Here is a 16,472-nt window from a genome sequence, read left to right as displayed (position 1 = left end):
TCAAATATGGAAAGGGAGTGAGGGAAATGGGGAAGAAAACTCAGGTTTGGAGGCTCTTGGGGCAAGCGTGTGGAAGGAAAAATGTGTGGGAGGAATGGATGAAAGGAGAAAATGGATGGAAATAAAAATGTATGGAAGGAATGGATGGAAGGAGAAAATGTTTGGAAAGATAAATGAAGGGAAGGATAAATACAGGGAAGGAATGGATGAAAGAAGAAAATGGATGGGAAGATAAATGTATGGAAGAAATGGATGAAAGGACAAATGCATGAAGGACAAAATGTATGGAAGGATAAATGCATGGAAGGATAAATGCATGGAAGGATAAATGCATGGAAGGAATGGATGAAATGAGAAAATGTATGGGAAGATAAATGTATAGAAGGAATAGATGAAAGGACAAATGCATAAAGGACAAAATGTATGGAAGGACCAATGTATGGAAGGAATGGATGAAAGGAGAAATGCAGGAAGGACAAAATGTATGGAAGGACAGACGTATGGAAGGAATGGATGAAAGGAGAAATGCAGGAAGGACAAAATGTATGGAAACAAAAAGAGGGGGCAGAGGGCGAGGGCAGCAGCAGATCCATCACGCAAGGAGCTGCCGAAGTGCCCCTGGAGCTCCAGGTGTCCCCTGCTGTCACTGCACACAGGCGCTGGCACTGTTTCCCACAGGACAGATCCTGCCCTTCCCACTCCCAGTCCCCCGAAGCCCTTTCCCAGACAGGTGAGTGCCTCCCCATTCCCCTGCGGGCAGGACCAGGCTCTGGGCCTGGAGAGCTGAGGGTGAGCTCAGAGCGTTTCGTGTTCATCTGGACACGTTCAAAACCTGGGAACTTCACAGTGGAACTGTGTCAAATCCTGCTGTGCTGCAGAACCTGCAGCGCCGTGTCCATCAGAGACCCTGAGGGGCTGGAGAATGTCCAGGGCAGGGAATGGAGCTGGGAAAGGGGCTGGAGCCCCGGGAGAGGCAGAGGGAGCTGGGAAAGGGGCTGAGCCTGGAGAAAAGGAGGTTCAGGGGGGACCTGGTGGCTCTGCACAACTCCCTGCCAGGAGGGGACAGCCAGGGGGATTTGGGATCTGCTCCCAGGGAACAGGGACAGGAGGAGAGGGAATGGCCTCAGGCTGGGCCAGGGGAGGCTGAGGGTGGGCAGCAGCTGGAATTTCCCCATGGAAAGAGTTTTCAGACATTGGAAGGTTTGGAGCCCCACCCACAGGGCAGCAGTCTCACCATGCCAGGTGCCACCTGCAGGACACTTGGCAATGTCCTTGAACAGGAGAAGGTCCCACTGTTCCCGTGCACAAAGCTCAGTTGCAGCCGGAAGGACCCAAAGCAGACATCAGTTTATTGTCTCCGCGCAGCAGCAGCCCCATGCTCACTCCGGGGAGCCCTGCACACACCTGGGGCACCTCTCACCACCTCACAGCTCCAGCACTCGGCCACACTCACACCGGGGGCAGCTCTGGGGACAGCAGTGACACGAGATAAAAAAGGGACACAAAGGCCACAGTGTTCCCTTCTGCCTTTGGCCCCGGTGCTCTGATGGTGACAACTCTCCTCAACGCCCAGCTCAGCTGCAGGAGGCACTGTGGCCGTGCTGAAGGCAGCTCTCCTTGCTGTCCTTTATGACAAACAGTGTAAACAGGGTGTGGGATGCAGAAATCCCTGCTGGAACGTGCAGAGGGCAGGGAATGTCTCACAGCTGGGTTCAAAGGCCGGGCAGGCTCCCAGCAAGGAGCTGAAGGATGGAAGCAGTGGAGCCCAGGGGTGCTGGTGGGACAGGGGGCACCTGGCTGCTCCTGTGCTGTTGGAATGTGGCTCTGCAGGTATTCCAGCAGTGCCCTTGGCCAGGCCAGGCTCAGCAGGGAATGCCCAGGGCTGAGGTGGGAATGCCCAGCTCAGGTGGGAATGCCCAGGGCTCAGGGATGAAGTGGGAATGCCCAGCTCAGCTGGGAATGAATGCCCAGCTCAGTCGGGGATGTGGCTCCGCAGGTATTCCAGCATGGCAGCCGTGCCCTTGGCCAGGCCAGGCTCAGGGCTGAGGAGGGAATGCCCAGGGCTCACGGATGAAGTGGGAATGCCCAGGGCTCAGGTGGGGATGCCCAGCTCAGGTGGGGATGCGGCTCCGCAGGTATTCCAGCACGGTGGCCGTGCCCTTGGCCAGGCCAGGCTCAGGAGGGAATGCCCAGGGCTCAGGGATGAAGTGGGGATGCCCAGGGCTCAGGGATGAAGCGGGAATTCCCAGGGCTCAGGGATGAAGTGGGGATGCCCAGGGCTCAGGGATGAAGTGGGAATGCCCAGGGCTCAGGGATGAAGTGGGGATGCCCAGGGCTCAGGGATGAAGCGGGGATGCCCAGGGGTCAGGGATGAAGCGGGGATGCCCAGGGGTCAGGGATGAAATGGGAATGCCCAGGGCTCAGGGATGAAGTGGGGATGCCCAGGGCTCAGGGATGAAATGGGAATGCCCAGGGCTCAGGGATGAAGTGGGAATGCCCAGGGCTCAGGGATGAAGTGGGAATGCCCAGGGCTCAGGGATGAAGTGGGGATGCCCAGGGCTCAGGGATGAAGTGGGAATGCCCAGGGCTCAGGGATGAAATGGGAATGCCCAGGGCTCAGGGATGAAGTGGGAATGCCCAGGGCTCAGGGATGAAGTGGGAATGCCCAGGGCTCAGGGATGAAGTGGGGATGCCCAGGGCTCAGGGATGAAGCGGGAATTCCCAGCTCAGGTGGGGATGCGGCTCCGCAGGTACTCCAGCACGGCGGCCGTGCCCTTGGCCAGCACGGCGGCGCGGGGCGTGCGGAACGGGTTCCCTTCCAGCAGCAGGCTCCTGCAAACAGGGATCAGGCACTGGGGTAAAACCTCCCTGCACCCACACACTCAGCCACTGCACACAGATTTCTGAGGCCTTTGAAATTCCTGGGCGATTCCTCTTCACTCCGGCTAAAGGAGTTTGGGGTTTCTGCTTCCCTCGTTCTCAGCAGCTGAGCTTTGAGACAGCTGAATTTTAATTTATGCTGATAGATCAGTGGGGGTGCAGCACACACCCCCACTCCCTCAGCCCCTGCCAGGAGGAGTGAGAAGAGAACTTCTGGAATATAGAAAGAGAATTCCAGAGTGGCTCAGGCTGGGAGGGAGCAGTACGGTCAGTGCCGGCCTCCCTGCTCAGGGGGTGCTGCACCAGCAGCGTGACTGGGAGCACGGGAAACGTCACCCCCAAGGCTCCCCCACGAGCTTCACACAGCCCACAGGCCCTCAGCATCAGTTCTGAACGACGAAACAACTCCCACAGCTCTCTGAGAAACCGGGGAAGCGATTACGGGAGAAATTGTGCTCCACAGATGGTCAGAGAGACCCGCTTTAGGCAAACCCAACACCCTGCCAGTGGGTGTGCTTGTTCCTCTAGCAAACATTCCCTGCAGGACTCAGACAGGAAACGTGTTCAGGAGCAGGCTCCCAGTGACCCCACACACCTGAGGTTCTCACAGTTGCCCAGCTCCGGGGGCACCTGCAGGAGGTCATTGTTCTGCAGGTCCAGCGTTCCCAGCTTTTCCATCCCCTTCAGCTGCACGGGGTCGATGGATCCCACCTGGTTGTTGCTGAGCAGGATGGTCTCCAGGGCTGGGAGGTGGTACAGGACGCTGGGAAACACCTTGAATCTTCAGGGAGAGAAAGGAGGGATGGTCAGGAACAGGGCGTTCAGAAGAGGAGCACTTCACGGCAGCTCCCAGCTCGTTGAAGTGGCTCCTTGTTCTCACAGGAAAATCGTGTCAAATTCAGCCCAGCTCTTTTTATTATTGTATTTAAAAAAAAAAAAATATATCTGAAGAGTTGCTCACCTATTAAAAGCAAGATTTATCGTGTGCAGTCTTTTCAGTGCCTCCATTTCCTCAGGCAAGGCTGTCAGAACATTGTTTCTGTTATCAAAGAAAGACCAACAACAAGCACTAAACTCAAGTCAGGGGTTTGACTGAGAATTCCCAGAGCAGCTACACAGTCTGGGGCCGGTTCACTGCCTCATAACAGGGGCAAGAGCATGCCAGGGATTCCCACTTCTGCCAGGAGGACACTCACAGCCTGTCCTCTAAAGATTCCCAAGTATTCCCAAGCACCCACCAACTGCACAAACCTGCCTGGAAATTCAGCTCCGTGTTTCCAGAGGAAAGCTTATCAAAGTGCCCAGACCCTGGAGCTAAAATGAAACAGTCAGGTCACTCTAAAGCTCCCCAAAATCAATGGATTGAGCCAACCCTGATCTAAACCCTGACAGGAGCATTCCTCAGGAATCAGAAGAGGCAAGGTGACAACAGGGAACCATCTCTTGCCTCTCCTTCCAGCAGGGCAACAAAATCTGCACCTTCCCTGTCCCAATTCCCAGGATTTTTTTGGTGTGGTTTTCTTCTGGGGGGTGGTGAGAGGGTTTTGAAATAGCAACATCTCAGAACCCTTCTCTGACTGAGGCAGGATCTCTCTCCTCCAGCAAGCCTCAGAGCTGGTCCGTTTCTTTTAGTGCCTTCTTTAAGCGTGGCCCAAATTTAGGCCACGTCCTATTCCGGCTCCGCCAGGGAGGAATTTTGGGAGTGAGGGATGATTTCAGTGCTGCCATCCCACTGGAACAGATGGCTGCTTCAGGGAGGCAGGGAAAGAAGCTCCCAGTGACACACACACCACCAACCTGAGATCCAAATGTGTCAGCTTCTGGAGCAGGCAGAGCTCGGAGGAAACGGAGGAGATTTTGTTGAAGCCCAGGCTGACATCACAAACTGAGTCTTTCAGCTCCACGAGCCTGAAGCACAAAGGGAAGATGCCTTCATCTTTGTGAGTTGTTAAAAAACCTGGTTTATTCCACAAATCAAGGCCAAGTTGTGGGTTTTTTTCTGAAGGGATTTTGGGGAGGTGATGGAATGCCACCTGCGAGAGCTGCTGCTCCTCCAGCCAGCCTTAATGTGGGGTTAAGGCCAAGCTCAAATCATTCATCTGCAGTTATCAGATTGCATTTTCTCCCACAAACGTTGCTACCAAAGCCTCCTGAGTAAACGCAGCCGGGAGCTATTTCAGAGACCACAGCACAGGTGACATCACTGCCACCTCCTGCCCTGGAGATGTTTTAACACACTTTACTCACCTCCTTCTGCAGCCAAAAAGCCTGATTTAAAAAATCCTACTTTTTCCCATCTTTTGTTTCTGCTCCCCTGTTGTGCTGTTACAAATTCTGGGGGGTACCTGCAGCTGCTTGTGGAAGGTTATTTATTGTCCTAACACGCTTTGGCGTAAAGGTTTTAACAGCTCAGCAAGTTCCCTGCTGAACCCTCAACAGAATCTCTGGCTCAGCCCTAAAACAAAAAGCAATTAAATGAGAAAAGTCTCCTGTCTGGATTGGCATGGAATTCTGAGGCAGCTGCACACTGTGCCAGGGAATTCAGCAGCCTCTCACAAAGCATGGGATGCACAAGCCGCAGCTCCCAAAATTGAGTGTCCAGAAGCCTTTTGGTCCCTCTGGGATTGCACCAAGCTGTCTGTGCCAGAGGCTCAGTGCTCAGCACACTGAGCTGTCCTCAAAAACCAGTGTGGGTGATTTTTTGGGGCTCCCAGCAAACCTTCCTGCTGACACAGAGGGGTGATTTGCTCCCAGCAGTGCCAGGGAAAGCTTTTCCTCGGCACAGCCCCACGCTGCCTGCTCACCCCGGGATTTGTGTGCACAAACAGCTCAGGGAGAGAAGAGGACGCTGAGAACAAAGGCAGGAGAGCAAATCCCAGGTGGGAATGGCCATCCCAGCAGTACCTTGGGGGGATCTCCCTGAGCTGGTTCTTGCTGAAGTTCACGGTGGCCACGGGATTGGCGCCCACGGCGTCGAACACGGCGTCGGGGATCTCGGCAGCCTGCTTGTCACTGGGACAGGAGAGAGCCCAATTAGCCACCGCCTGCTAATTAACAGGCCATCCCCACCTTCCTTCAGAGAAGACAAAGAGCAGAACGCAGGTAACAGCTGCAGGAAGCTCCCAGCACTGCCCCATGCCCACAATGGCACCCAACGGGATTTTTTTTTTTTCCCCTTTCTCAAGGAATAACTGAGCTGACACTCCCCTACTACAAGAGGTTCAGGGATTTAGTGAAAATCATAAAGGGTTTCAAAGGTACTACAAGAGGTTCTGGGATTTAGTGAAAATCACAAAGATTTCAAAGGTACTACAAGAGGTTCTGGGATTTAGTGAAAATCACAAAGATTTCAAAGGTACTGCAAGAAGTTCTGGGATTTAGTGAAAATCACAAAGATTTCAAAGGTACTACAAGAGGTTCTGGGATTTAGTGAAAATCACAAAGATTTCAAAGGTACTGAAAGCACCTGCTGGGATTCAGCGCTTCGAGTTACTGCAGAATATTTGATAATACAAAAAAAAATTACCCAAACCCCACAGTCTAAACCTGCCCATTCCCAAGCACAGGGATTAAAGGGGGAAATGCCCACGTGCAGCAGGGCTTGTGGACAGCTTGGTGTATAATCAAGGTGGGGAAAGAAACCCCACAAACACAAAACAGGACAGCGTTCTTACAACTTCAGGAATGGGTAACATTCCCAAATACCTGTATTCCAGTAACTTCAGTGTGGTTATGGCGTGGATGTTGACCTTGGACTGGCTGGGAAGAGTCATGGCTGTCACAGGAGGCTCCTCACTGGGGCCAGGTCCATCATCTGGGGACACCAGAGGGGTGCAGGGACACAGCCGAGCTGCTCTGAGTGGCCCCAGGCAGCTGCCACCACCCTCCCTCTAATCCTGCTCTACTCTGCCTCAACTCAAAACCGTCAGCTTCGGGTTATTTCAATCATTTCCTAATAAAGGTTTTTGACCACCTTGGATTTGGGGACGGTTCTTTTAGGGCGAAGGAGGGAGAAGGGATGACCTGGAGAAGAACTGGAGATGTGCTGGTGGCAGCTGCTCCGTGGGGTAGGGAGCTGGAAATTACGAAAACCAGGGAATTCTGACTGGAAATGATGACCTAGAGCACCTTCATCCACTCCAGCACATCTGACCACAATTTCAGTGAAAGCATTAATATTTATAAATCCTCCTCTATGATGTTCCTTCTGATTACTCCTCACAATCCAGGTAGAAAAGCTCCTGCACGCCTGAAATGGGAACTCCCATCCAGCTGAGGAGGGTGAGTCTGGTTTTGTAAAGGATAATCCTCGATTCAGAATTTTTATTATTCAGTATTAGCTAGTAGGACAAGAAAAAGAAACAGAAATATCACAGCAAACTGTTGAGCAAAGGAAATTATTACTGCAGCACAACTGGGGGGACCTGGGTTTAAACAACCATCCTCCCTAAATCCTAATTTACTTCCATTTCTTACAATATTCTCCTTAAAATGAAGTGGAAGAAAGCAACATACCTTGGATTTTGCTTCTCAGATATTTCAGCAGTTCCTGGGTGCCTTTCTTTAAGAGAGAAACAAACCCCAAGTCACTCAGCAGTTATTTGTGCAGCTGGGGGGGACAATGCAGGGGGACAATGCCAGCACACAGGTGGAGCACTCCTGACTAAAAATCCCACAGCAGCTTGGCAAACTTGCTTAGTCAGAATTTTCTTTACTCCAGATGAAAATTCCTGATCCTGAATCACAGCCTCGGGCTCCACTTTTGTAGCTCCTCATGTGAAGATTTTTTGGCGCTTCCAAGAGCAAGTAAAAAACCTCCAATGAGTTTGATTTTCCGTTTAAACAGCTCCAGCACAATTTGCTGAGGAGAACACGTTTACAGTTTGTCAGTGAAGCTGACTGCTCATTGTTCTGTTACTTTTTTATGGCCCAAATCATAAACTCTGGGAAAACCACGCCAGTTGGCATCATCTGCAGGGATTTTTAACAAAACTCCAAAGATTTCCCTCAGTCCTCCCACAGCAATTTCCAGGGGTTAGACACAGTTGCCACCTGCATGAACCTGTGAGCAGTGAAGTCAAATCTCTTCTGCACTGTTTGTTTTAGGGGAAAGGCAGGTTTGGGGTAGGATTTCACAGGTTTGGGGTAGGATTTCACAGGTTTGGGGTAGGATTTTACAGGTTTGGGGTAGGATTTCACAGGTTTGGGGTAGGATTTCACAGGTTTGGGGTAGGATTTCACAGGTTTGGGGTAGGATTTTACAGGTTTGGGGTAGGATTTCACAGGTCTGGGGTATGATTTCACACGTTTCAGGTACAAATTCACAGGTTTAGGATACGATTTCACAGGTTTAGGATACGATTTCACAGGTTTAGGATACGATTTCACAGGTTTGGGGTAGGATTTCACAGGTTTGGGGTATGATTTCACAGGTTTGGGGTAGGATTTCACAGGTTTGGGGTAGGATTTCACAGGTTTGGGGTACGATTTCACAGGTTTGGGGTACGATTTCACAGGTTTGGGGCACGATTTTACAGGTTTCAGAACCAGGGACTGACCTAAAGTGCTGGATATGAACGAACATTTCTCATTCCAGCTGATGCAGCCTAAGAGACTGGATGAGCAGAGAGGGATAAAGGAGATTGAAGTGGATGTTGGAAAGGAAGGAATTGTCACAAGGAGACAGGCAGGGAGAGTGGGGCTGTGCTGAGCACGGCAAGGGAAGCCAAGAGGGAACAAGGGAAGTTGTGAGTCAAAGGTGAAGGTCAAACTAGAATCTCAGGAACAGACACGTGGGGAGGAAAGCAGAGAACAAGGCAGAGCCAAGTAATGGCATGGGAGTTAACAAAAACAGACCAGGATTTACCAGAAATCAACTGGAAATTCATCAAGACCCAGGAATGGGGTTGGGACTGGAATGAGAGGCCTGAGGAAGAGAAGGTGAGCTGGGCAAGGCTGGAGAGAGGAGAAGAAAGGAATCTGCTGCTCCTCCACACTCACCCCAGTCCTTTTATCTCAGTATCCACCTGCTCCAAGCAGTGCCTGGGGAGCCCTAAAGCTCCTCCACCAATTGCTCCTCTAAATCAAGTGGAAAAAAATCCAGCCAGGCAGAGAAAACTGCAGCCAGATGAATTTACAGTGCTGGTGACGGATCCAGGCAGCACACACAGAGCACGGCCTGACGGGCTCCTGGTGCCCGGCCTTTGCTCCAGGTGGGAAACACAGCCCAGGAGGGACAACTGCAGCTGGAGCAGCAAACCCTCAGTAATGCAGGGAACAGCAGAACTCCAGCAGCCCCGACTCAGATCCCTTTCCAGGAGCACTGTGGACAAGTGCTCATGAACTCAGTGCACGCTCTGCTCCCTCAGCCAAGCACACGAGGGGTTCCCCTCTCCTGACAGATGTCACGGAGTTCATTGCAACGCACACTTGTCACTTCTGCTTATCTTTGGAGCATCCCAGTGCTTTGGGAACATTGATTTTACAACCCCGGCAAAGGCACAGAGGTAGGAATGTACAGCACCACTGAGGAGAGGGGCCTGCCAGGGAAAAAATAACAGGGAGTTCTGCAGCAGGAGTGGTGCCCACGCTGCAGCCTCCCTGCTGCCCTAAGGACTCACTTTCTTGGGAACAGAGAACTGAATCCTAGATCCTTAATTAAGATAAGACCTTAAAGCCATGGGCAGGGACACCTCCCACTGTCCCAGGCTGCTCCAAGCCCAATGTCCAGCCTGCCCTGGGACACTTCCAGGGATCCAGGGGCAGCCAGAGCTGCTCTGGGCACCCTGTGCCAGGGCCTGCCCGCCCTGCCAGGGAGGAATTCCTGCCCATTGTCCTGTCCCTCCATCCCTTGACCACAGTCCCTCCTCAGCTCTCTTGGAGCTCCTTCAGGCCCTGCAAGGCCACACTGAGCTCACCCCAAAGCTTGTCCTCTCCAGGCTGAACATTCCCAGCCTTTCCTCCCAGCAGAACTGCTCCAGTATCCCTCTGCCCATCCTCTGGATCCTCTCCAGCAGCTCCAGGTCCCTCCTGTGCACATGTTCACACACACACACACACACACAACCAAACCTCAGTGCTCACCTGCAGCAGGTCTCTCCGAATGGTCCTCAAAGGATTTCCCTCCAGGGCCAGGAATTTCAGCTGAGGGAGGTTCCCCAGGGTGTAAGGCAACCTGCAGAGGGAAACAAATGATTCCAAAACAACTGCTAAAAAACGTGCAATGGCTGGTCATGGAGAATACTGAAGCTCAGGCTCAAAGGAAAAGATGCAGGATCCCAGATTAATTTAAGTTGGAAAAGCTCTCCCAGACCATCAGGTCCAAGCTGTGCCTGATCCCCACCTTGTCCCCAGCCCAGAGCACTGAGTGGCACCTCCAGCCCTTCCTGAGACACCTCCAGGGATGGGGATCCAAACCCCCCTGGGCAGTTCCAATCCCTGCCCACCCTTTCCATGGGGAGATTCCTGCTGCTGCCCGCCCTGAGCCTCCCCTGGGCCAGCCAGAGGCCGTTCCCTCTCCTCCTGTCCCTGTTCCCTGGGAGCAGATCCCAAATCCCCCCCGGCTGTCCCCTCCTGGCAGGGAGTTGTGCAGAGTCACCAGGTCCCCCCGATCCTCCTTTTCTCCAGGCTGAGTCCCTTCCCCAGCCCCCTCAGCCTCTCCGGGGCTCCAGACCCTTCCCCAGCTCCCTCAGCCTCTCCTGGGGCTCCAGACCCTTCCCCAGCTCCCTCAGCCTCTCCTGGGGCTCCAGACCCTTCCCCAGCTCCCTCAGCTGCTCCTCACAGCGCTTCCAAGTCACACCTAAGCCACAGGCAGAACACAGAACATTTTACAAGTCCCAGTTTGATGACAGCAATCCCACAGAGGGATCCTTCATTTCAGGACTGAGTCATTCCTTCCACAGGAAGGAAGGAAGGAAGGAAGGAGGTGCCACCACCCAGCCCAGGTGCCACTATTACCTACTGATGTCATTGTTGGCCAGGTCGAGCCTCTCCAGCTTCTGCAGCACCGTGATCTCCTCGGGCACTGCCTTGATCTTGTTGTCCCTGAGCTCCAGCACACACAGGGAGCTGAGCTGCTTCAGATTCTCTGCATTCAGGATTTCAATCTGATTCTCACCAGCGTGTAATTCCTACAAGAACCAAGAGCACCACAAGTGTGGTGAAGTTACTTTGCAATTTATCTCCTAAATCATGACATCAGCAGTCATCAGGATGATGATGTGGAGAATATGGACATCTTGATTCCCCTTCACCTGACTCCAAAATACCTGGATATAACCTGATTGTGTTAAAAGGAAAATCAGTGTATTTACTCCGTAGTTACGGAAGGAAAACGATAATGAACAAAGTGAATTTATCCAGAAAAAAGTTCCCAGAGATAAAAAAAATAACTGCTGCAGGCAGTATTAGATCCAGCTTTCAATCATTCCTCTCCTAAACGCTTTTTATTTTCCGAATCTGCAAAGTCCTGCAAACTCATCTTCCAAAAGGCTGAATAATGAGGGCAGCAAGAGAAGCTGCTGGTGGCGATGCATTAAACAGAGCTCTCAACACAGAGCTGCCACCTGGTTTTGATCAGAGCTACTCACAGCAGCTCGTGTTTGAAGTCCCTGTCGTTATCCCAAAGTTCACAGCAAATGCCTTCCCAGCAGAGCAGCCATCCCAAGCTCACCTTCAGCAACTTGCAGGAGGGGAACTCCGGCAGGGAACGCAGTTTGTTTTTCCTCAGGTAGAGCTGCTCCAGGGATGCCATGGTGGCTAATTTAGGAGGGACCGTTTCCAGGTAATTTTTGGTACAATCCAGTTGCCTCAAGCCTGTGGAAGTCAATGTCCAGGGACAAAGAGAAAGAGGAGAAGATGAAAAGAGCTTTCTACAGCAGCACAATTATCCCGGGGTTTAATTTAAAACAAACAAAATAACATTGCACCAAACAGAGTCTAGAAGTAACAAGTCTGATTTTCTTGAGGAAACAGTAACCCTTTAAGGATCCCTTTGAAAACCCTGCAGGGTACTGCTGAACACAAGCACAGCCCTGGCTGTTTGGCATCTAAAAACCCGAGGAAAGTGATTTACTTTTCATGGCACTGAGATCTGCAGGCAGCTCCTTGAGCTGGTTACAGGCCAGATTGAGCCGCACCAAGTTCACCAGCAGGGCAAAGCTGGTGGGGATGGCTGTGAGCTGGTTGTTGGACACGTCCTGCAGATTGAAACAGACAGAGGGAGAGATGAGACGTGTCTGAAACGTCCCAGGAGTGCTGCTAGTGCAAAGTTAATTAGTGGCAGAACAGTAAAATTAGATGACTGACAACTGGCACGAGTGTGAGGGAAGAAACAACTCCCCCAGGGCTGACGGATCACCGGGGATTTCAGCTTTTCCCAAAACACGTCAAACCAACAAGAACCCAAAAACAGAGCCCGCCATGCAACAACTGACACTACAACAGCCACCGGAACATTCCCCAAGTTCTGCCACTGAACCCGAGGGATTTTTAACTAGCAGTGGGAATAAACCCTTTCCAAACAAAGAAATGGGTTTGAAGTTGTGCTTTACCAACCAGCTCCTCCAGGCTGAGGAGCTGCCCCAGCCCCTCGGGCAGCTGGCTCAGCTCGTTGTGCTGCACCAGGAGGCTCCTCAGACGGGGCAGCTGCAGCAGCTCCTCGGGAAGGCTCCTCAGTTTGTTGTGGCTGGGGTGGGAACACGGAACACAAAGGGAAAGGACAAACCCTCAGGAGTTTTTAGGATTGTGACTGCACACAGAACACTTGTGTCCCACAGCCTGCTGGTCAGGACGTTGCCACCTCTAAGGAAAACCTGGCTCCTGGGAGTAATTAATTATCTTTATTTATTTGTTCAAGAAGACTTTGAATCCTACTGTGAACTGACAGCATTAGAGATGGATCCCAGGTTTTTTTGTTTATGTATTTCATATATGCAGTGGGTGGCATAACCTCTCCTTGTGCACAAATTTATAAAATTACCCCAGTAAACAGAAGCTTCTGAACCTTCCAGCACAAACAAGAACTACACAGCTATTTACAAAGTGCATTATTCATGAGTGGAAATGTTTTATCCTCAGAACTGCCAGACTGAAGCAAGTAAATGCAAACAAATATTTTGTGTATGATTATTCAGAACATCACTGTTTGCACCTTCCAAGCAGTTGTGACTTTGAGTGTCAGTGAAAACAATTTAAACAAACTCAAGGCCACCAGTTTTGATCCGAAACAGATAATATAACATCTATAATATAAAATAATACTCTACAGTGAGTAATCTGGAAGTAACTTTTTGGAAGAAAGGTTGCTATCCTGCAATCTCCATTCACACTGAAAGTCATTGCAGCAGTTTCTCTCCTTGTTCTGTAACACGGCCTTACCTGACATCGAGTTTCTGGAGATTTTCAAGTTGCCCTAAAGCGGAAGGAAGTGATGTCAGTTGATTGTCATGCACCTGGAAAAGAGAGGTTTAAGAGCACAGTCACTAATCTGTACCTTGGAGGGGGGGGTTTTTTTGGGAAGAATTTCTCCCCAACATCCCATCTATCCCAGCCCTCCGGCAGTGGGAAGCCATCCCCCCTTGCCCTGGGCACTCCAGGCCCCTGTGGAATGGCAAACAAAGATCCAGGACAAGGTTTCCCCGCGTCCTACCAAGGGATCCTTGTACTCACATCCAGCATGGTGAGGGCGGGCAGCAGCTGCACGTCCTCCGAGAGGCTCTGCAGCTTGTTGGAGGCCAGGATCAGCTTGGTCAGGTCCGTCTGCTCCCACCAGCGGTCGGCAGCTCCGAAGGACAGGTTCTGCTGGGCTTCCTCCGGCGTGTCCAGGTTGATCCTCCACACGTGCTCGGGCACTGCAGCACAGACACAGCCGTCAGCTGAACCCCGCAGGCGTTTGCGTCAAGATTTCACCGTCCGGCGTGCTTTTTTGTGTATCAAAACCATCGAGTGGGTTGGCCTGGAAGGGACCTTAACCATCATCTAGTTCCAACCCTTGTGCCTTGGCAGGTGCCATACATACAAACAGATACAGATAGATAGATAGATAGATAGATAGATAGACAGACAGACAGACAGACAGACAGGTAGGTAGGTAGGTAGATAGATAGATAGATAGATAGATAGATAGATAGATAGATAGATAGATCGATATAGATATATATGGATAGATAGATATGGATATATACAGACAGATAAACATATATGGATGCATACAGGCATACGCATATGTGTGTACATATATAAAAACATACATACATACATACATATATATATATATATATATATATATATATATATATATATACACGTGCACATACATATAATACACACATCCCTATAGTCGCTCTACAGCCCATTGTGTTCCAGAGACAGTTTTGCCGAGGCAGCAGCGACAACAAGCCGACAGAAGCACGCCAGAAACAGACAACAGCGAGCCGACGGCGGGCAGACGGCGCTCCCCGGATCCCCGCGGGGCCCCGGGGGCAGGAGGACGGGCCCGGCTCACGCACCGTGGGTGAGGCCGCGTCCCGCCAGGTTGAGCTGCCCGCTCCTCCTCGCCAAGCGCAGCAGCCCCTGCGGCACCGGCGGCTCGGGCTCGGCCGCCCGCCGGAACCCCGGCCCCGCGCCGCCGCCGCCGCCGCCCGCCCGCGCCCGCCGAGCCGCCGCCATCGCCGGCACAGCCCGGGCGGGCGCGGCCGGGAGGCGCTTGGAGCGGCGGGCGGCCCGCTGCGCTGCCGGGACCGCCCGCCCGCCCGCCGCACAGGCGCGGCCCCGCGGGCGGAGCCGGCCCGGCCCCGCCGCCATCTCCCGCCCCAATCCAACCTGGCCTGGGACACTTCCAGGGATCCAGGGGCGGCCACAGCTGCTCTGGGAATTCCATTCCAGGGCCTGCCCACCCTGCCAGGGAACAATTCCTGCCCCATATTCCATCTAACCCAGCCCATGGAATCAGCCCCGTGTCTGCAGAGCCCACCAGGAGCTCCCAGTGAGAGGAAAATGACGGAAAAGGAACGCGGTCCCATGTTATATTGTAGCTCCCTTCATTCCGAACCAGCCCGTTTGTGTTTCGAACACTCCCCTCTTGGAAAAATGCTTCTACGAGTAGTTCCATTGGAGTGAAAAGTAATTAGCGAAGGTTTAGATACATTAGTCAAGTATGTGATTTAGGAAACTCACTGCAGGCACTTGCCCTTGACTAAGGATATTGGCCTCATTAGTTTTTTTACCGGTGTTCTTTAATTCTCCTCCTTTTTTCTTCTCTCTCAGTGGAGGCAGAAACACCCAGAAAGCACTGAGTATTTCAATTGATTATTTAAAAAAAAAAATAGTGGTGCTTAAAAAGAGGTTTTAAGGACTTCAGAGGGTGAGTGCTCTGTGCCTCAGGGCCCCTGGTAAAAACACTGTCAGTTCCCTCTCATTCAGTTTCAGTGCTGTTGGAAATTAACGAAGTTCCACGTGGAACATCGCTGACAAATTCAAATTCGGGATTTAAATAAGCTTCTGGCAATTCAAGTACAAGATACGGCATCCGTGACATTTCCTGAGTGGGAACGTGATACCTGGTGAGGCAGGACAGTGAGCGTCTCCTACTTTATGAATCAGATGCGGCGGAATTTCAGCTGGATTAATAAATAAGGCTTGTTTTATTTCCATTCAGGAACATTTATGGGGAAACGCATTAACATAAAGCAACAAACTCATCAGGAAACAGCGTGATTTGTACTACGCTGACTGCAAATGCTTTTATTTTTCCTCTGTAACATTAATGAGAAATTCCGACCCCAGCGTTGTTCTGCTTGTGATGCCTTTTTGGGGGCTACCTGAAAACAGAGGCCAGACAGTTAAGGGAATAAAAAGCAATTATATTTATTGAAGGGCCTTCAGGTACATTTTGGGCAGACAAAACCCCCCAGGGACTACACCCATAAAATGGATAATGCGTCACGACGTTTCACACTTTTATAAGTTTGCTCCATTTGCATATTAGGGGTTAATCTCCCAATTACAGCTTCAGGTAATGAAGTAATTTACCCCAAATTTGCTCCCCCCACAAGGAATTTTTGTTTCCATCTCTCAGGGCCTGAGGCAGTGAGGCGTCCTTGACTCCCAGGCCTAGAGAGGAATTGTTGTGTCTGACCAAAATGTGAAGACAGTAGCTAGCAAACCCAGTAGTAGCTTCAAACCTGTTTTTTTCATTTGGGAAGGATTTGTCCGTGTTTTCCCACTGCTAGTTAAAAGTCCCTTGGGTTCAGTGGCAGAACTTGGCAAATATTGCAGAGACTGTTGCAATGTCAGTTATTCCATGGTGGGGTTTGTTTTTGGTTTGTTCTTGGTTTGGCATATTTGGGGAAAGCTGAAATCCCTGGCGATCTGTCACTCCTGGGGGAGTTGTTTCTTCTCTCACGCTCGTGTATGGAGTTTAGGAGTTACAGACTAAAAAATTACAGGATCACAAATCACAAATGTGAAAAACGAGTTCCACTCTTTAAAAAAAAAAATAGGTTTTATAAAATTTTTAAAAAATAGGCAAATGAGGAGACAGAATAAGCGAAGCTTCTCGGCCGAGGGGGCTTGGCACCAGGTCTGCCCGTAGC

General features: G+C 51.3%; 1 protein-coding gene across 1 annotated transcript; it reads right to left on the bottom strand.

Annotated features, from left to right (window-relative positions):
* Positions 1-1,328: 1,328 nt before the first annotated feature.
* Positions 1,329-14,554, bottom strand: LRRC40 (leucine rich repeat containing 40). The gene is made up of 15 exons (XM_066193024.1): positions 14,388-14,554; positions 13,549-13,730; positions 13,258-13,331; positions 12,436-12,565; positions 11,954-12,077; positions 11,552-11,694; positions 10,837-11,009; positions 9,964-10,054; positions 7,396-7,441; positions 6,586-6,694; positions 5,785-5,892; positions 4,678-4,788; positions 3,842-3,919; positions 3,476-3,661; positions 1,329-2,832 (listed from the first exon to the last, which is right to left on the bottom strand). Exons 1-15 carry the CDS (start codon positions 14,545-14,547, stop codon positions 2,727-2,729), a joined length of 1,821 nt encoding a protein of 606 aa, XP_066049121.1. The 5' UTR covers positions 14,548-14,554; the 3' UTR covers positions 1,329-2,726.
* Between the last annotated feature and the right edge of the window lie 1,918 nt (positions 14,555-16,472).

The sequence above is a fragment of the Chamaea fasciata genome, unplaced genomic scaffold (genome assembly GCF_029207755.1).
Source record: "Chamaea fasciata isolate MVZ Bird 193981 ecotype frontalis unplaced genomic scaffold, bChaFas1.0.hap1 SCAF_10, whole genome shotgun sequence".
Taxonomy (NCBI): Eukaryota; Metazoa; Chordata; class Aves; order Passeriformes; family Sylviidae; genus Chamaea; species Chamaea fasciata.
The sequence above is the reverse complement of the archived record's forward strand: the minus strand, read 5'-3'. Positions and strand labels throughout refer to the sequence as shown.

Coding starts and splice junctions, on each gene's coding strand:
- LRRC40 (XM_066193024.1), bottom strand. CDS start 14,547: ATGGCGGCGGCTCGGCGGGCGCGGGCGGGCGGCGGCGGCGGCGGCGCG. Junction 11,695..11,953: donor AGATCTCAGTGCCATGAAAA/GTAAATCACTTT, acceptor TGACTTCCACAG/GCTTGAGGCAACTGGATTGT. Junction 2,833..3,475: donor GGCAACTGTGAGAACCTCAG/GTGTGTGGGGTC, acceptor CCCTGTTTGCAG/GAGCCTGCTGCTGGAAGGGA.